Source organism: Myotis nattereri, assembly GCF_964212035.1.
Source record: "Myotis nattereri genome assembly, chromosome: 1".
NCBI classification, from domain to species: domain Eukaryota; kingdom Metazoa; phylum Chordata; class Mammalia; order Chiroptera; family Vespertilionidae; genus Myotis; species Myotis nattereri.
The window spans coordinates 40,664,924-40,685,529 of NC_138075.1; the positions used below are offsets into that span (position 1 = coordinate 40,664,924).

The 20,606-nt window shown below is 39.6% G+C and overlaps 1 protein-coding gene across 1 annotated transcript in view; it reads left to right on the forward strand.

Moving 5' to 3' along the window:
* Positions 1 to 3,366: 3,366 nt before the first annotated feature.
* The window catches only part of ERO1A (endoplasmic reticulum oxidoreductase 1 alpha), a 43,340-nt gene continuing 26,100 nt past the window's right edge, over positions 3,367 to 20,606 (forward strand). The window contains exons 1-3 of the mRNA XM_081113236.1: positions 3,367 to 3,571; positions 16,021 to 16,140; positions 16,935 to 17,018. Coding sequence (XP_080969362.1) covers positions 3,455 to 3,571; positions 16,021 to 16,140; positions 16,935 to 17,018 — 321 coding nt within the window. The 5' untranslated portion in view covers positions 3,367 to 3,454. The remainder of the gene's footprint in view (positions 3,572 to 16,020; positions 16,141 to 16,934; positions 17,019 to 20,606) is intronic.

Genomic DNA, 20,606 nt, shown 5'->3' on the forward strand with positions numbered 1-20,606 from the left:
CTGAGAAAACCAGACGGGTGTGCCCAATAGGCAGTTGGAGTTTGAAGCTCAAGGGAGCTATCTGAACTGGAAAATGATTTGGGAGTCGTCAGCATAGAGGAGGTATTTAAAGTCATGAGGTTGGGCAAGTTTCTCCAGGGGAGAATAGAGATGAAGAAGAGCACTGAACAAAGGATAGACTCCTTAGAGGTGGGCTGGGGAGAGCTCGTGAAAGAGAGAGTGAAATAATACCAGTGAGAAATAACAAGGAGAATCTGGAGTATTTAATACATAGGAAATTTAACTAAAGGAGGGAGGAATCAGCTTGTCAAAGTGCGGCAGAAATTTCATGATGTCATGCATATGGTCATTAGACTTGGTCAGGTAAAGAGCATTTGCAGGAGGGTGGAGTAGGAAACCAGATTGCACAGTGGATTAAGGTGTGAGTAGGAAGTCAAGAAATGAAGTCAGTCACTATAGGCAGCTTGCCTTTTCAGGAGCATTCTGTAAATAAAGATGGTGGATATAGAGCTTAGGTGGCATATCTCCCCAACTCAGACGATCTCAAGTATCTTGAGAGAAAAGTATAGCAATATACCATGTGTGTATTTGTATTAAATAACTATTAAATAAGTAGATTTAATCAAATATCAGCACCAAACTTTCAGATTTCTATTTACCCTTTCTTCCTTGTGTGTCATAATATTCCTTTTCTTTGACCAACATTTTTTCTTTAAATTATGTCTGTCCAGTCTATTCAATGCCAGAAAATGTTTAGGCACTGGAAAGCTTCCCACGGAAATCTTCATGTCTCATTTCAAGCTATTTCCGGCTTTGGTCATTAAAAAGAAAGAAAGAAAGAAAAAGCTGATATTTGCACAGTAATCATATTCCATCAAGAAATGCTGTGGACATTAAATCTAAGTCATGTTATTGTTGTAATGACTAGTATTAGAATAATAACAAGGTGTAGCTTTGTTCATCTCTGAAAGATTTAATGTTTAGCAAAGTTATAATAGATGGGAGGCTAGACTTAGAGAAATAGAAGGTTGAACTATGTACCCTGTGGGTACTCCTTAATTAGTTTTTGAATGACTAATCAGTTATTTAATGGACTACAGAACACAGGCAAGACGAGGTGGTTTGCCAGAGCAGGCACAGTTGAAGTAAGCTCACACAAAGGTCCAACTTGAAGGATTCTCAAGGAAATGTCAGTGATAGTTATACAGTGTGTATAAACTGTATTTTACACCTTCTAAAATATTTCATAAATCCGGAAGGAAAAATTATAATTACCAAGAAAATAAAGTACGATCCAGCCATCCCACTTCTGGTATATATCCAAAGAAAACGAAAGCATGATCCCGAAGACATATCTGCACTCCCATGTTCATTGCAACATTATTCACAATTGCCAAAGTTTGGCAACAACCTAAGTCTGGCAATGGATAAATGGATAAAGAAGCTGTGGCATACATATACAATGGACTATTATTCAGCCATGAGAAAGAAGGAAATCCTGCTACAACCATTTGCTACAACAATGGGTAGAACTTGAGAGCAACATGCTAAGTGAAATAAGCCAGACAGAGAAAACAAATACTACATGGTATCACTAATTATATGAGATAATGGATGTGTTAATTAACTCTATGGGGGGAATCCTTTCACAGTGTCTATGTATATTAAATCACCACAATGTACATTTAAATAACTTACAATTTTATTTGTCAATTATATCCCAATGAAGCTAAAAAAAGGACAATAAAGTAAAAAAGTTGTCTTATATGGTGATTGTTTGTAAGTTTGCTGGAAATTTGCTCTGGGAAAGAGTTTGAGTCTTATGGAATAGAGTTTCCATCCTGAGAACAATGACACTTTTAACTCTTCCAAACTACAGGCTATTGCATCAGGGTGAAATCCAGAGCTGATTCATGTTCAGATCGCTTCCTTCTGCATTTTAGTCTTTATTCATGTAGCTTCCTCTTTCATATTGTGTCTCTCACTTTGATGGCCTAATCTTCAGATATTGATGCTGTGGCCACATGAAAAATATTCTTTCATTTTACAAACATGTGCAGGGAAGCTCCTTGTTAAGATCTCTGGGTGTCACCAGGCATGTTGGAATCATAATCCCTGTTTAGGCGTTTAAAGAAATTACATTCAGGGGTAGAAAATTTCATAAAAGATTACATACTCAGTTCCACGGGGTGTTCTCCCATATGAAGAACTGGGCCTTGCACATCGTTATGTCTAATGTCAAGCTCAGCCTGGCATAGAGTTAATTTATTGAATTACATGCCAGTCTGCTTGACAGTGATGGACAGAGCATGTGATTTTGAATAATGTACACAAACATTCTATGCCTATTTTTCTCAGCTAGAAAAATAGAAGAATACCTATTTTTGGCCTATCATATCCTAAGCTACTTCATTAAATGATGGCTTTAAAAAGAAAGACCAAAAAAAAAAAAGAGATAATTTTATATAACTTTTAATGTGTAAGATGTTGGGAAACTTTCCAGTTTCACCTTAAAAACGTCAAAAAGCTAATAGACTAGTCCCCATAGCTGGGAATCCGAGGACCTGGCTCTGCCCAGGACCCAGCTCAGTCTTGGCTCACTTCACTCACCTCGCTGGCCTGTTTCCCCTCATAGAGGGGAGTCTCCACCTCGCTGTCCCATTTGACTCTGGACTGTGGCCAGTACGCATAAAACACACAGCAGATTTCAAAGGTTAAAAAAGATGCAAAACATTTTACGAATAATATTGAGTATATTTTGAAATATTTTGCATATATTGGGTAAAATAAGTCATTAATATTAATGTCACCTGGTTCTTTTTGCCCTTTTGATGTGACTATGAGAAAAACTAAATACCTATACAGCTCTGAGTCAGAGGATCACTAACATCCCTTTTAGGTTTGACAGACAGCTGGGGGCGGGCGGGCGGGGTGGGGGGGGGGGGGGAGACTGCCAGGGACACGAATTTCGCATTTCGCACGGTTCGATTTCCTTGCGTTGAATTGGGGAGGGTGGGCCCGGAGAGCGCGCGGTGGGGCGGGCCCTGCGGGAAGCCGGCGCGGCCTCTCGCTCTCGCGCTCGGAGCGGAGAGGACCCGGGCGGCGGCGCGGGGACGGCGGGCAGGCGGGCCTAGTCTCCCCGCTCGCGACGTCGGGGAGGCGGGGGCGCGGCGGCCCGGCGGGCGGATCCGGGAAGCGGGCTCGTTCGTCAGCCTCGCGCGCGAAGCAGGAAACCGGCGGGAGGCCCGGGGCGGCCGGCGCGGGCGCCGGGGCACGTCCGCAGGTTCCGCGGGGAGGTGGCGGCCGCTGAGAGGCCGGAGAGCGAGGGCGGGCCTGGGAGGCGGCCGGGAGGTGGGGCGCGGGCGGGGCCGGCGCGGGCTTCATCTGCGGACGCACGGCCTGCTCCCCAGAGCTGGTTCTCCAGGGCGCCGGGCGACGACCGGCTGGATCGGCCATGGACCGCCGCTGGGGCTTCCTGATCGGCCTCCTGAGCGCCGTGTGGCTGCTGCTCCGCTCGGGCCACGACGAGCCGCGGCCCCCGGAGACGGCGGCGCAGAGGTGCTTCTGCCAGGTGAGGGGTGCGCGCGGCCGTGCTGACCTTCCCGGGCTCCCCAGCCGCGTCCTGCGCTGCATCCCGCGCGCCCCGGCGGGTGAGGTGCTGGGGTGCATCTTTGCATCGGCACGCGCCCGGGCTGAGCCCCCCCGTGCCCCTGCTCCCTGGCCTGGGCCGAGCCCCCTGCAGCTCGCTGGGTGGATGGGGACGGCTCTCCCACCGCCGCCTGGACCTCGGCGCGCTCTCCCGCGCTCGGGATCAGGCGTGGGGCGAGGGGGTGGGTGGGTGCCGTATGTTCCCACCGAGGTGATTTATGGATCTTTGTCGGGCTTTCCTGAAGCAGAGAGGGTGCGCACAGTGTGCAAGCGCACTCAGTATTTTCTATTTCCACGGGAGCTGGGTCTTTCTAACTTCTAACTTGACCTGGAACTGCGTACGCTGTGCCCGTGCTGGGTGCCTTCGCCAGCCTTTCGGGCCGGGCGGGCCGGGCTTTTGCCAGGGGCGGGTGTGGTGTGATGCTGCTGTCAAATATCGTTGTCAGGCGGGGAATGGCTTCCTGTGGCTTTTCTGCGTCTGAGCCCAGTGCCTGGTGTCTTTGGGGTCGCGGCACCTCCTGGCTCCTCGCCCCTGTGAGGTTTTTCATTTTCCTTAATGTCATGAGGTTCTCTTACCGTGATACCCATACAACCGGTCTGAATTGGGCTGATAACAAATTTGATATCAAGTACATTATGATCATTTCCTTGTGTTAGGGATGAGGAAAAAAATTCAAAGAACTTTCCAGGTTTCTGGACCGCCACGTTCTGGTATTTTAATGTCATTACTCTTAAAGTCACCGTTTAGTTGGCATCTGTGGATGAAAATTACGGAATTGAGGTAGGCATCCAAATTGTTCCTTTTAAGTGGGTTTTGCTATTCGTTTATTGTCAGAAACAACATTTGATGTTTGTAAAGGCAATGGTACGGTTTCACAGAGGATGGGAACATTGAGTATCGGGAGAGGAGGCGAGATCTCTTTCACTGCTTTACAGCCACGGATTTTGTTTTGTTTTGCTTCGGGATTTGGGTGTTGGGTGTTATCTGGCACCCTGCAAGATAAGTTACAAAGAAGTTGCTGCTTTACAAGAGATTGAAAGGCTCCTTTGCCTTAAGTGATTGTGAACAGCACACAGTATTTCAATAGGAAAAGGGTCATTTTTCTTCTGATCACAGAAATCTTGTAACACAAAGTTTAAACATTTAAAAATAAATAATGTAGCCCTAGCCGGTTTGGCTCAGTGGATAGAGCATCGGCCTGCGGACTGAAGAGTTCCAGGTTCGATTTCCGTCAAGGGCGTGTATCTTGGTTGTGGGCCCATCCCCAGTAGGGGTGTGCAGGAGGCAGCTGATGGATGTTTCTAACTCTCTATTCCCCTACCTTCCTCTCTAAAAAATCAATAAAATATATTTAAAAATAAGAAATGTAGAAATAAGGCTTTTGGTGTTGAAAGAAGATGACCAATATAACATTTTCAACTGCGTTCTAGAAATTGGATAATGGAGTAAAATTTCATGTTGAGCTTTTCATTTTTCAATCCTCCCCCCTAACCTTTTCACATATCTAAAATAGGGGAGGTTTTACATTTTAACATTTATTGATTGATTTGAGAGAGAGAGAGAGAGAGAGAGAGAGAGAGAGAGAGAGATTTGTTGTTCCACATATGCGTTCATTGGTTAATTCTTGTATGTGCCCTGACCAGGGGATCATATCCACAACCTTGGCACATCAGGACGATGCTTTTTCCCTCCCCCAACCCCTCCCACTCAAATCTATAAAAAAATAAAAATAAAAAAGAGCTAAAAAAAAAGAGTTGTTCCAATCTACTCTATCAACAAATGAATTCTTATGTTCTTTTTTATGGTCACAAAACAATAAAATTAATACAACTAAAGTTATTTGCCAAATAAAGTGTACTTTGAGCACTTTTACAAAGTATTTCAGATTTATATGAGTTTGAGGAATATATTCTTACAGTGCTTTAGGAAAAAAATGATGTCTGTAGTAGGACTAGAAGTTGGTGGTACACAAGGAAATTATTTGGAAAGTATTTTTGTTTTGTCTTTCATTGAAAACGGAAGTTTACCTCTAACCAGAGAACAGTGAACAAGCAGGCCAGTGTTATTTATTTTCTTTTGCCTTTTATGCAGTATTTTGGTATTCGGTTCAAACCAGTCAGAATCAATGGAGAAAGCAATTGAGGCTCCTTCCATGGCTGACTTTTGGTTATCTAGTTCTATGTTCTATTGGGGCTACAGATGTAAGGTTTTTGGAAAATTTTACTTTAAAATTTTTTGAAAACTTGGCCTTTGCCTCCCATTAAAAACTTGTTGTAGGTTGCTTTGGGGAATAATAAGATCCCTTTCACTGGAAGTATTTTATTTTATTTTATTTTATTTTTTTTATATTTTATTGATTTTTTACAGAGAGGAAGGGAGAGAGATAGAGAGTCAGAAACATCGATGAGAGAGAAACATCGACCAGCCGCCTCCTGCACATCCCCCACTGGGGATGTGCCCGCAACCCAGGTACATGCCCTTGACCGGAATCGAACCTGGGACCTTTCAGTCCGCAGGCCGACGCTCCATCCACTGAGCCAAACCGGTTTCGGCTCACTGGAAGTATTTTAACAGTGGTAAGGTAATAATAGTGATTAACATTTTACTTTGTCATTTTATTTTATCTTATGTTTTTATTGATTTCAGAGAGAGAGAAAGGGAGAGGGGGAGAGAGAGAAACATAGACTGGTTGCTTCCTGCATGTCCCCTACCAGGGATCCAGCCTGCAACACAGGCATGTCCCCCAACCAGGGAATTGAACCGTGATCTCCTGGTTCATGGGTGAACACTCGACCACTGAGCCACACCAGCCAGGCTAAATTTTTAATTTTATAATACTTTTAGATTTGCAGAAAAATCATGAAGATAGTACAGAGTTTCCATATACTCCACATCTAATTTCCTCTGTGATTAACATCTTACATTAGTATGTTACATATAGTATAATTAATGAACCAATGCTAATATATTATTACTAAAGTCCATATTTTATTCAGATTTTCTTGGTTTCCCCCGAATGTCATTTTATTTTGATATCAGCACTTTGAGAGAGGAACTGTTATTTTTTCTATTTTGTATTCAGATAGGAAACTGCGGTCTAGAGAGGTTAAAAAATGCAGGTAAGGAAACAGCAGATCAGTAGTAGAGATGGGATTCGACCCTGGCTCAGAGCCTGTATGCTCACCTTTGTTATACCCTGCCTCCTCCTGGAAGGAGTGTAGGAGGGGACTGCTGTGTTGCTTGGGAGGTTTCCAAGGCTTTCCAATTCTTAAGAAACTAGGACTTTAAACTGGGTGATGTTATATCAGGCCTACATTGCTTCTCAAATCTACCATTGCTCCACAAGGGCCTTTTCATTGCCACTTATTAATTTGGGCCCCTACCCATGGCTGAATGTCACCTGAAGTCTAGAGCAGTAAGTTTCACATTTTAGCATGCATCAATCATGTTGTGGTGTGTGTGTGTGTGTGTGTGTGTGTGTGTGTGTACATGTGTACATTTTTTTTAAAAATTCAGATTTCTGTGGCATGGCCAGATTTCTGTTTCCCTTTTGGAAACAGGAGTAGTGGTTATTTAAGCAGGTTTAGTACACTCTGAGCACACCATCACGTCATTCTTGTTATCTGTACGCACCTGTCTTTTGGTTTTACTTTAGGTAATAGGACTTTGCTTTGTTTCCAAGATTCAACCGTGGGTCTATTGACTGGATTTCTACCTTAGTCTTTTCTGGGACTCTACTTTGGTAACATGACTGGTTCTCTAGTTGCTAGAACTGGGCGTGGTGTTATTCCTGCCAGACTCCTGCCAGGTTTCAGGTTCTGCTACCTGTTGGCAGGCTTATCCAAATGGCTAGATGACTTACATTCCCAATTCCTTCCTGTCTCTTCTTTGCTGAGCTCTCTCTATCTAGTGATCCCCATTCTACCTCCTTAGCTGCCCTGCAACCTCTTGTTGTAGTTGGGGAAACCTCCTACTCAATTTCTAAGGTAAGAAGATTTAAAAATCTACCATTTAAAATCTGGCAGGTATCATACTCCGCCTCCTCGCCGTTTGAGGTCTCTGGGCTATATGCCACCTTTGCCTAGGATGCTTCTTGCATTCCTTTCTGGTTTGGGGCTTCCTATAGCTTCCTTTGTAATTAGGATGTGGATCAGTAGAATGATGGATGCAAAGGGTTGTTATCTTTGCAGCTTGCTTTCCTTGCTCTGTGAGTGCACGCCTGCCGCTTGAGCCGGTGTGGTCGGGGGCACCATAGGTGACCTGGTGGTACATAAGTATAATTAGTCAGTGCAGTGCTCATCTGCAGCGAGAGCGACAGTGCACAGTGGTCCTTCATTCATTCACTCACCCATTCCACAAATAGTTACTGATCATCTACTGTGTGCATTCTAGAAGCTCAGCAGTACTAAGTTCATATGAAGAAGAACAAACATGATTTCACTCTCAGGGATTTTAAACTGTAGTGGGTGGGAGTGAAATAGACAAATTCAATACAGTGAAGTGATTATCACGTAGAAGAGTATGTGGACTGTCGTGGGAGCACATGGGAGGGGCGGTTAACCCAACTAGGGGTGAGTGGTACCCCGGGGGCAGCTTCTCAAAAGAGGCGATGCTTACTGGTAGGCTTGAGTGTTGAAGATAGACTTTGTCTTAAAATGAATTCCTCAGGAGGACAAATGGATTGTTTCAAACCCTTTCTCTCAAGTATTTTATGTGTTTGTGTCTTTTTGTGACTTAATGTCTCTGTCTGGCATCTGTCCCTTTGGCCTTTGTAGTCTTTGTGCCAGTTATTCTTTGTATAATATTTTATATCCTGCCGCGACCTTCACGGGCATTCAGGGTGACTTGCAGGAGGGTTGACAACACAATGAGTATGCTATACAAGAAGTATGAACTTTGAAGGCACTGGGGGCCAGGTGGAAACCTCTTTCATGAAAAGGCTCATGAAGTCTGGGTTCTGCCCACTTTTACTCACTCGGAATACACACTTGCCCTTTAGCAATGCATACAGGCAGATCAAAGGTAAAGTTTGGTAAACAATGTAAGGAGTATCAGGTCAGGAAATTGCCTCCAGCCATCGCAATCATAGCAGGAGCAATCTTGTGTTGATTCCAGCTGGAATCAATGTCCATTGGCCTTCCTATGTCTCTTTTGCACTTTTATGCAAATGCTTGTTATGCTTTGGCCTCCCGCAGTATCCAACGGGAGAAACAGTAGCTATTTCATGTCCTTTAGAAGTTCTGCTTTTAAGACTCAAAAGAAAGGTGTGAAAAATAAAATCATCTAGGTTAGCAGCACTTTTGTTTTGTTGATACCCAGAATTAGGACTCTGTGGTTTTTGTATGCTCAGAGAACTTTTAACAGAAAACAAGGGCATATTTGCATATGAATGAAAATAGTTATTACAGTGACAAATATGTAGATCAGATTTCTAGAAACTGAATTTTAGTCTAAAACAAATAAGACTAGGCAAGGAAAAAAAATCTTAACTCTTGAATATTGCTGTCATCATTCAAGTATTCTTTTTTAAAAAAATTTTGTTTTATTGCTTAAAGTATTACAAAGAGTATTACATATGTTTCCTCTCCCCCCTTGGTATTCACCCGGCCTACCCTATCCCCCAGTGTCTTATGTCCATTCGTTATGCTTATATGCATGCATACAAGTCCTTCGGTTGATCTCTTACCTCCCAACCCTCCCCAGCCTTCCTGCTGTAGTTTGACAGTCTGTTCGATGCTGCTCTGCCTCTGTATCTATTTTTGTTCATCTGTTTATAATGGTCTTTATTATCCATAAATGAGTGAGATCATGTGGTATTTTTCTTTCATTGACTAGCTTATTTCACTTAGCATAATGCTCTCCAGTTCCATCCATGCTGTTGCAAATGGTAAGAATTCCTTCTTTTTTACAGCAGCATAGTATTCCATTGTGTAGATGTACCACAGTTTTCTAATCCATTCATCTGCTGATGGGCACTTAGGCTGTTTCCAGATCTTAGCTATGGTGAATTGTGCTGCTATGAACATAGGGCTGCATCTATCCTTTCTGATTGGTGTTTCTGGTTTCCTGGGATATATTCCTAGAAGTGGGATCACAGGGTCAAATGGGAGTTCCATTTTTAGTTTTTTGAGGAAACTCCATACTGTTTTCCATAGTGGCTGCACCAGTCTGCATTCCCACCAGCAGTGCACAAGTGTTCCTTTTTCTCCACATCCTCTCCAGCACTTGTCGTTTGTTGATTTGTTGATGATAGCCATTCTGACAGGTGTGAGATGATACCTCATTGTTGTTTTGATTTGCATCTCTCGAATGATTAGTGACTTTGAGCATGTTTTCATATGTCTCTTGGCTTTCTGAATGTCCTCTTTTGAAAAGTGTCTATTTAGGTCCTTTGCCCATTTTTTGATTGGATTGTTCATCTTCCTTTTGTTAAGGTGTATGAGTTCCCTGTAAATGTGGGTGATTAAACCCTTATCGGTGATAACATTGGCGAATATGTTCTTCCATGCAGTGGGCTTTCTTGTTGTTTTGTTGATGGTTTCTTTTGCTGTGCAGAAGCTTTTTATTTTGATGTAGTCCCATTTGTTCATTTTCTCTTTAGTTTCCAATGCCCTAGGAGCTGTATCAGTGAAGAAATTGCTTTGGCATATGCCTGAGATTTTGTTGCCTTTGGATTCCTTTAGTATTTTTATGGTTTCCCGTCTTACATTTAAGTCCTTTAGCCATTTTGAGTTTATTTTTGTGTATGGTGTAAGTTGGTGATCTAGTTTCATTTTCTTGCATATATCTGTCCAATTTTCCCAACACCATTTATTGAAGAGACTATCTTGACTCTATTGTATGTTCTTGCCTCCTTTGTCAAATATTAATTGAGCATATTGGTTCAGGTCGATTTCTGGATTCTCTATTCTATTCCATTGATCTATAGTCTGTTTTTGTGCCAGTACCAGGCAGTTTTGAGAACAGTGGCTTTGTTATACAGCTTGATGTCAGGTATTGAGATCCCACCTACTTTGTTCTTTTTTCTCAGGATCGCTGCAGCTATTTGGGGTCTTTTTTTAAAATTCCAGATGAATTTTTTTGGAGAGTTCGTTCTAGGTCTGTGAAATATGCTGTTGGTATTTTAATGGGAAGTGCGTTGAATTTATAGATTGCTTTGGGTAGTATGGACATTTTAATGATGTTGATTCTACCAATCCATGAACATGGTATGTTCTTCCATCTGTTTATGTCTTCCTCTATCTCTTTTTTTAACGTCCTGTAGTTTTCTGAGTAGAGGTCTTTTACCTCTTTAAGTTTATTCCTAAGTATCTTAATTTTTTTGGTGTGATGGTAAATGGGATTGCTTTTTTAGTCTCTCTTTCTGTAAGTTCACTATTGGTGTATTGTCATTTAAGTATTCTTATCTCTTAGGTGAAAAATTTTCATTACTGTTTTGTGATGTTCTAAAATTAAAAGGTAGTATAGGATTTTATATATCCCAAAAGAAAACATCTAAATTCAGTATTTCAGTAAAGTATTATTTGCTTCCTCACCATTAGATTAAAAAAAATTTTTGTTGGCATTTCCCTAAAATATAATCAAAAGTGGTTTATAATGTAAATATTTAACTTAAAGTATGATAAGGATCTCTCTCTTGTTTTTTTTTTTTTTTTTTTTTTTTTTAATTCTCATCTGAGGGCATGCTTGGAGAGAGGAAGGGAGAAAGATAAAAAACAAACTAACCATGAATGTGAGAGAGAAATATCTATAGATTACTTCTTGTATGCTCCCCTACTAGGGATCAAACCAGAACCCCCCTGCCCTGGGCATGTGCTTACAACCTCTTGGTGCACCAGATGTTGCTCAACCAACTGAGCCACTCTGGCTGGACAGGGTCTCTTTTCTGCAGCATGCTGTATATTAAAATTTTTTTCTAGTTACTGTACTTCTAAACAATCATGTTGCATTTGTTACTTCCTTAAAGCAGTGTTAATTCTGTTAGGTGTTTACCTAGCCCCAGATAAATATCTAAGAATTTTATTTTCACATCTGGTAATGCTGTCTAACTCTAATACGACTTCCCATTGTACATTTAATACTTTGATTTAGTAAATACAGCTAAGACATCAGTTTTAATTAAGCATTTGAAGATCAAGATTGGCTTTGCAGGCAATTTGCTATCTCAGTGTTGCTAATGAGAAGTAATTTCTAAGCACCATTTCAAACCTACAGAAATTATCACAGCCCCATATTTGAGGGTTGTTAGATCCTTATAATAAACTAGGGGCCCAGTGCATGGATTTGTGTACATTGGAAGGAAATTAATTAGGATAAATATTTTAATATCGCTGTTCGCTCTTTCTCTATAATAGAAGTGTCAGAGATGAAAGAAAATTAGTAAAATGCACATGAAAATAATATAGAAATTGATTAATAAATAAACAGTAACAACATGATATAACAACAACAAAGAAATGAAATAAAAACAACAAAAATATGATATAAAAACAACATCGATAAAAACAATGACTAATAAATTGATTAAACTTATTCTAATATCTCCCTGTATACCACATTAAGAGTAAAAACAGCCCTAACTGGTTTGGTGCAGTGGATAGAGCATCATCCTGTGGACTGAATGGTCCCAAGTTTGATTCCAGCCAAGGGCACATGCCTGGGTTATGGGGCTCCATCCCCAGTGGGGGTGTGTGCGGAAGGCGGCCGATCAATGATTCTCTCTCATCATTGATGTTTCTCTCTCTCTATCCTCCCTTCCTCTCTGAAATCAATACAAATATATTTTAAAAAAGAGTAAAAACACTTTCAGAGTGCTTGACTAATTTCCCTTGTGATGAGGTATTTACATCTTTAACTTTAACATCACCTGCTCTTCGAACTTGAGAGAAAGCAACATATAACTGACCATGTCTGAAGACGGGTTCAGGTAGGAATATTCCTACTCTGTCTAGAGTTTGTCCTTGTGACTTATTAATAGTCATAGCAGATGCTGGCATCACGGGAAACTATCTTCAAATTAATTTAAATGGGAGGCCAGTGTCAGGTGGGGACAAATCAATTCTTGGAATCAGAACAACATTTCCTTCCGCAGATCCTGTTAATACTTTAGCTTCAATTATGTTAGGTCGCAATCTTTTGATAATAAATCTTATACCATTACAAAGAACATTTACTATTAAGATTTCTCAGTAACATGATGATTGCACCTACTTTCAATTTTATGACACGGCATTCCTGAAGGAGTAATACTATTAAGAAATTCGATGAGAAAATTTTTCTTTTTGGCATCATCCGTTGAATGGATGGAATCATCACTCAAATATGTGTGAAAATCTCCATCGAGTATATCCAAAATTTCTTCATTTAATTTATGAACGTGCTCATTTTCAGAACAAAGAATCAAATTAAATATATTTAGAACATATATATTTTAGATATATTTTTAATATTGTCTATAGATATATTATTTCCAAAGGTAGCTTCAATAATAGATCCCTTATAAATCATTTCATGGGGGATTTCAATAATATCCATTCCTAAATGAAAACTGCTATCAAGTTTGCCATCTCCAAGTTTTACTAACCATTTGCTATAAGCAGAATCCTCTGATCTCATATTTGTTGTAAGAGACAACTGTCTGAAACATCCCCAAACATTACAGTACTTTAAACTCATTTGTACTATGGCTGATCGCATAGCATGCAGTACAATACTGAGACATTATCAAAAATCCCCTCTGAGAAGGAGAACTTTCCCACCACATGCAACATTCAAATTCATAATTTCTCTTAGTAATCTGTCTGTGGCGTTTATAGCATGACTGGGTGCCATGGTGCATTCATCAATAATGAGAAGTTGGGCCTTTTTAATGGTTTTAGCAACTTCACTCTTTGAGTCTAGAAATTGAAGTTTCATTTAATGAAATTGGTAATTGATATTGGGAAAGAAAGGTTCTTTCACTGAGAAGTAAATTTGCAGCAATTCCTATAGATGCTGTGGGTAAAACAGTACCACCACAAACTCTAATATAATGTATTAAAACTTTATAAAGATATGTTTTTCCACTACTGCTCGGACCATTCAAGAAAAAGCATTTGGGGTGTAGTTTGATCTTCGATGGCTGAAGTTATGGCCTGAAAGGCTGCCAACTGTCCATCGTTCAGAGAATTGATCAAAACCTCTGCCTGTTGTCACTCATACAATTCATCACATGTATTTGTATTCGTTAATAAAGGATAGTCCAGAAGTTTGAAATCTGAACATTTCATTCCATGCAATGTGAGTACTTCTTGAATTTCGTTAAGGGCATGCATTTCACAGTTCACCCAGGCACCTTCTCTTTGCTGTACTTTCCAACAAAAATCTTCAATAAAATGAGATTTATTCTCATCCCATAATTTGCATCAGAAGGACATCCAAATACGCATATATATATGCAAAAAATTGCCGTAGTTGTTTGGGCATATTAAGGATAATCACATTATCAGTCACATCTTTCCAGATACTGTCATTGATTAATAATCCTCTATGTTTAGCAGCTTCACGAAAAATATCATAAATTACACCTCCTACAGTTCTCAGATCAGCAAAACTTATCTCACCTTTTACATGCAAAAGCAAAAGTCTAAGATAATATTGTCTGGTTCTCTAAAGCTCACAGCAAACACCTGCCCTTTTGGCATTTTCTCCATGAAGAATTATTAAATACATAATGTTGTGGAATCTCCCATTAATAATAATTATGCGTGTCAAAATCTTCTTGGTGCCAGTGAGAGCTTTATATGTATTGTGCATGTGCGAATCAAAGTTTATTTTTAAATTGCCAGAGTGTGTTATATGTACCGGCCGGTCGGTCGGTCAGATGGTCAGATAGTGGAAGGTAGATCACTTAGCCTTTTTCTATATAAAATTGTCCCCTTGAGCAGGAGTTTGTCCTGGAGTTCAACCAGGGGGCGGGGCTGGCCGGGGGAAGGGGGGGAGTACCCAGCTGGCAGCTGCTTGGGACACTACCAGTGTATGAATTTCATGCGCTGGGCTTCTAGTATATATATAAGATTATTGTTTGTCTTACAAATTCATTATCTCTTCACCCATCTTGTCTGTAACCTACAAATCCTGTGGGAAACTAAAATAAGGGAAAGACAGAGAAAAGGGAATTATAAGTACATAGAGTCCCAGAAAAGCCATGGGTGCCAATGCAGCTGGGCTTCAGGAAAGACGGTAGAAGTGGGGAAACCCTCTGGAGTCCAGGTAGCATATGTTTTCTATCTCCGGTCTCTAGTTCTGTGTATGTTTTAAAATCTTCCCTTTCTTTGCTAACTGGTCATGTGCTTCTCAGTTCACATGATGGAATATGGTCTGAGTTACTTGCTTACTGTCTAGGGAGAGACATCATGGTCTCAATTCCAGATTCCTGGAGAAGGGACTGTGATCTGGTTTGGGTCAGATGTATCTCTGAGTATCTATCTTTGTGTAACCCACCCCTGGTCAGGCCTGGCGGGCAGGGCTACCAGGTGGCTGCAGGGGACCAAATCTTGGGGTGTACATGTGTTGCTATTGTTAGGTCTATGCTGACAGGAGCCAGGCCAACACACGTGAGAGTGTAAGAAATTTTATTGCATTCTCTCACAGCGGGCTGAGACCAGGGTGTTGGTGTCAGCCCCGAGGGGGTGGTGAGGTTCTCTTATATAGGGTAGAAGTATGCAGTAGAGGGTCAGGATGTGGGTGCATGAGTTGGTCAAGGGGAGGGGAGGGCACAAGTGGGTCAAGGGAGGAGAGTGCACAGGTCGGTCAGGTGGAGAGTTGTTCTTATCTTGCTTCTCAGGCACGACTGGCCATCTGCCCCATGTTATGGGAAAAGGCTTATAACAATAAGGAGAGATTAGAGGTAGTTCATCCTAACAGTTATGAGCTCAGTACACCCTACAAAAAGTATCCACAGTATTCCTCTAGGTCAGTGATGGTGAACCTTTTGAGCTCGGCGTGTCAGCATTTTGAAAAACCCTAACTTAACTCTGGTGCCGTGTCACATATAGCAATTTTTTGATATTTGCAACCATAGTAAAAAAAAAGACTTATATTTTTGATATTTATTTTATATATTTAAATGCCATTTAACAAAGAAAAATCAACCAAAACAATGAATTCGCGTGTCACCTCTGACACGCGTGTCATAGGTTCGCCATCACTGCTCTAGATCCATAGTAAGAGCAGTAGCATTACTCGATTATTGTTCTATCCGATCTCAGAAAATTATGGGGAGGGAAGATAAAGGTGGTTGAGTAGAAGACTTTCATCATAACGAGGTGAGGAAAAAGAACTCTGTTGCATCTAAGACATTTTGATTTAATATTTCATTTTCTTTGTAACAGGTCAGTGGTTACTTGGATGATTGTACCTGTGATGTTGAAACCATTGATAAATTTAATAACTACAGGCTTTTCCCAAGACTACAAAAACTTCTTGAAAGTGACTACTTTAGATATTACAAGGTATTTTAATTTTGCATAAGAATACTTAAAGTTTAAATGGATAATTACATTTTCTTAGGCATTGCTGGGCTTCAAAATTGTAGCTAGTGCTTGAAATTGATTGAGGACATATTAGGAAAATTCAGTTCACAAGACTGAGACTTGTGGTTCTGAGACTACCCATTGTATACTTTTAATTTTAATAACTGAGTTTTACACGAGTTAGAAACTAGTAGGTTAAACTGAAGTCAGAAAAGAAACTAGTATGTGTATTGTAATCAAAATTGTGAGTTCATAATTTTCTAGAACATCAGATTTATTCCAATTACTTAATGTAAGTAAATGAAGTATTTTTGAGAAGCATAGCTTTATTTTGACCTGTATTATATTAACAAGTCACTCATCATACTTTACCTTGAGATATCTACTGAAAGAGTTTAGAAAACCTGATCATTGGATTATATAGTTATAGTTTAAGTTCACAGTTGTCTAATGATTCTGCCATGTTAACTGTTACTTGCTTTAAAAGAATGTGAGTTGAGTAGTGGTGATCTGAGCTACTTTGGCTCCTAGATGCCATCTGCTCAGTGTTTGTTTAGGCACAGTCTGTGAATTTCTAAGTCTACCAATTTACTTATTAGCAGCTACACCTTTATGTCAACATTGGAACTTGACACCTGATAAGTGAAAGCAATAGAATAATTGTAGCCAATAACACGATCAGGTTATAGCACCACAATTCAACATGTGTTAATTCCAAACTTTTTCTGTTTTTAGAGATTGTTTTTAAATGTTTTCTATTGTTATTTTACAAGGTAAACCTGAAGAGGCCCTGCCCTTTCTGGAAAGATATCAGCCAGTGTGGAAGAAGAGACTGTGCCGTCAAGCCTTGTCAATCTGTAAGAACCGTGTAAATATTTAAGAACTGTTATCTTTTTTTCAAATAATTACAGCTTTTTGAAAGGGGCAAATATAACTAAAATGATATTTTAATCCTTAGGCTAAATATAATGTGTAATATTTACATATTAAAAACCTACACTTACAAATATAAAACACTTTGAATTATACTGCCTTTATAATAATAGAATTAAAATTTTGTGGTTAATCTAATCCTCTTACTTATTAGTGAGATTAATACAAATGGTCCCCAACTCAATCGATGGTTTAATTTATGGCTTTCTGACTTTAGGGTGGTGTGAAAGCTGCATTTAGTGGAAACTGTAATGAGAATTTTTATCTTTTGCTGGGCTACTTCATTTGGCATGACAGTCTCTCGAGATGCTGGGCAGTGGCGGTGAGATGCTTTTGCCCAACCATAGGCTAATGTAAGTGTTCTGAGCACATTTAAGGTAGGCCAAGCCCAGCTATGAGATTAGGTGTATTAAATTCATTGGATTTACTGTGTTTTCAACTTATGACTTATAATGGGTTTATCGGGGTATAACCCGTTATAAATCAAGGAGCATCTGTAGTTTTTTTGGCTTAATAGTTTTTCTTCTTATATCTTCCCTGAACAAAGTTATGTTTATAGTATAATAAAATGAAGTTAATCAATGTATAAACCAAATCCTTCTCCCTTTTTTGTGGGTGTATTATTTTCCTTGCATTTCCTTGGGTGGGAGGAGTTGGAGAAAATACCTGGTTTATGAAGGATTTCTCAGAGCATTACAATTTGAAGTATTCTACTCTGAAAGCAGAGAATTTCATGCTTTTCAATGAAGTTTTTTTTTTTTCCTTTAAAGTATACCTTTTTGCCCAGCTGGTGTGGCTCTTCAGTTGAGTGTCGACCAATGAACCAATAGGTCAGGGTTCGATTCCCGGTCAGGGTACATGCCTGGGTTGTGGGCTCCATTCCCAGTGTGGGGTGTGTAGGAGACAGCCAATCAATGATTCTCTCTCATCATTGATGTTTCTATCTCTCTCTCCCTTCCTTTCTCTGAAATCAATAAAAATATATTTTTAAAAAGAATAAAAGTTTAGCCCTAGCTGGTTTGGTTCAGCGGATAAAGCGTCGGCTTGCAGACTCAAGGGTCCCAGGTTCGATTCCAGTCAAGGGCATGTACCTGGGTTGTGGGCACATCCCCAGTAGGGGGCGTGCAAGAGGCAGCTGAATCGATGTTTCTCTTTCATCGATGTTTCTAACTTACTATCCCTCTCCCTCTCCCTTCCTCTCTGTAAAAAAATCAATAAAATATATTAAAAAAAAGAATAAAAGTTTATATTTTTACTTTTTCATCATGGTAAAATATACATAAACATAATTTTACTATTTTAATCATTTTTAAGTGTATAATTCATTGACATTAAATACTACATTGTTGTGCAACTATCACCATCTCCCATCCCCAGAGCTTTTTCATCTTCCCAAACTAAAATGCCATACTCATTAAACAATACTTTCTCATTCCCCACTCCTCTGGCAATCACTATTCCACTTTCTTTCTCTATGAATTTGACTATTCTAGGTCCCTCGTATAAGGGGAATCATTACAATATTTGTCCTTTTGTGTCTGGTTTATTTCACTTAGCATATGTTTTTCAAGGTTTATCTACATTGCAGCATGTATTTTATTCCTTTTTTTGTTTGTTTTTTGTTAATCCTCACTGAGGATATTTTTTCCATTGCTTTTTTTTTTAAGGGGGTAGGGCGGGGGGAGAAGTGGGGGAGAGAGGAAGAGAGAGAGAGAGGGAGAGAAAGAAATATCAATGTGAGAGGGACACATGGACTATTGACTGATTGCTTCCCACGCGTACCCCGACTGAGAATTGAACTCATGACCTTTCAGTGTGCAGGCCGATGCTGTAACCACTTAGCCACACCAGCCAGGGTAGATTTTATTCCTTTTTAAGTCTGAATTGGATTCCCTAGTGTGTGTATACGACATTTTATTTATCTATTCACTTGTTGATTGACTTTTGGATTGTTTCTACTTTTTAGTTAGTGTGAATAATACTGCTATGGACATGGGTGTACAAATGTCTGCTTGAGTCTCTACTTTCAATTTTTTTGGGTATATATACCCAGACGTAGAATTGCTAGATCATTTAGAATTGCTGGATCTGTGTTTAATTTTTGAGGCACACCATGCTGTCTTCCACTATGGTTGTACCATTTTACATTCCCACTAGCAATGCACAGGGGTTTTAGTTTCTCCACATCCTCCCTAACACATGCTTTTTCCTGTTTTTTTTTGATAATAGCCATCTTAGTGAGTGTGAAGTGCTAGTGTAGTTTCTTTAAAATATATTTTTATTGATTTCAGAGAGGAAGGGAGAGGGAGAGAGAGAGATAGAAACATCAATGATGAGAGAGAATCATTGATCGGCTGCTTTCTGCTCGCCCCCTACTGGGGATAGAGCCACAACCCAGGTGTGTGCCCTTGACCAGAATCAAACCCAGGATCCTTCAGTCCATAGGCCAACACTCTATCCATTGAATCAAACCAGCTAGGACTCGTGTAGTTTTGAGCAGTTAATTTTTATTTTTGTAAATATTGCCATATTGACCTATCTAGCATGTGGAATTAAGGTAAATATAAGATTATTTACTAGTATTTTACCACTAGATGAATGAGAAGCATGCTTTTAGTTATATTAATCCTTATAGGTACAGCTTTTGAAAATTCAAGGATTAACTTATGAAACACCTTGTGTTACTATGATTAAAGCATGAGTTTATCATTAAAGTCATATTATTAATTTAAATGTTTCATTTTACTTCATAAGTTTAGAATTTATATTTAGTAATATAAAAAATGTTGGGAAAATTCAAATTGACCAATAACTTATTTATATGACTTATTAAAATGCAAAATATGGCAGATACTTAATAAAGGCATTTCATTATACTTGTACATTAAATGGGATATTATTTTTCATGCTGAATTTCCTTACTAAATGGCCTATTATTAACCTTAGAACAAGCAAATAGTTTTACAATTATTACAAATTTGATCTCATCTCAAAGTAGCAATTATTTCTGATTATTGTTAATGAAGGATTGAGCTAGGGGATGCCACCTTAAAAAGACAGGAGGGGGCAGGAAACCTGAGAGATACTTAGAATCAAGTAATAGCTTATCGATTCCCAGATGGACTGACTGAGGATGGGACCTATTTTACTGTAAAATCTAGAGATAACAACCAATTTTAGCATTTTAGAAATGCTAAAAGATAGATGTCTATTACTTGACTTGAACACATAGAAATGCTAAGAAAGCATCAGGTGGAAGTTAGCAATTTGTACTGAGAAACTGAGACAGAAACTAGTTATTTCTCCTTTTGCAGAATGGGACAGAGTGCCTTTCATGCCAGTAGTTTGTTTTTTTCTTTTTCTTTTTTTTTTTTTTTTTTTAGTTTGTTTTTTTCTTGAACTGGTTTCATAATGGAGAGTCGGCTTTTAGATAATTAGATGATGTTTATCCACCTAAAGATATTATCCTGTATAATAAAAGGTTAATATGCAAATTGCCCCCTTGGGAGTTC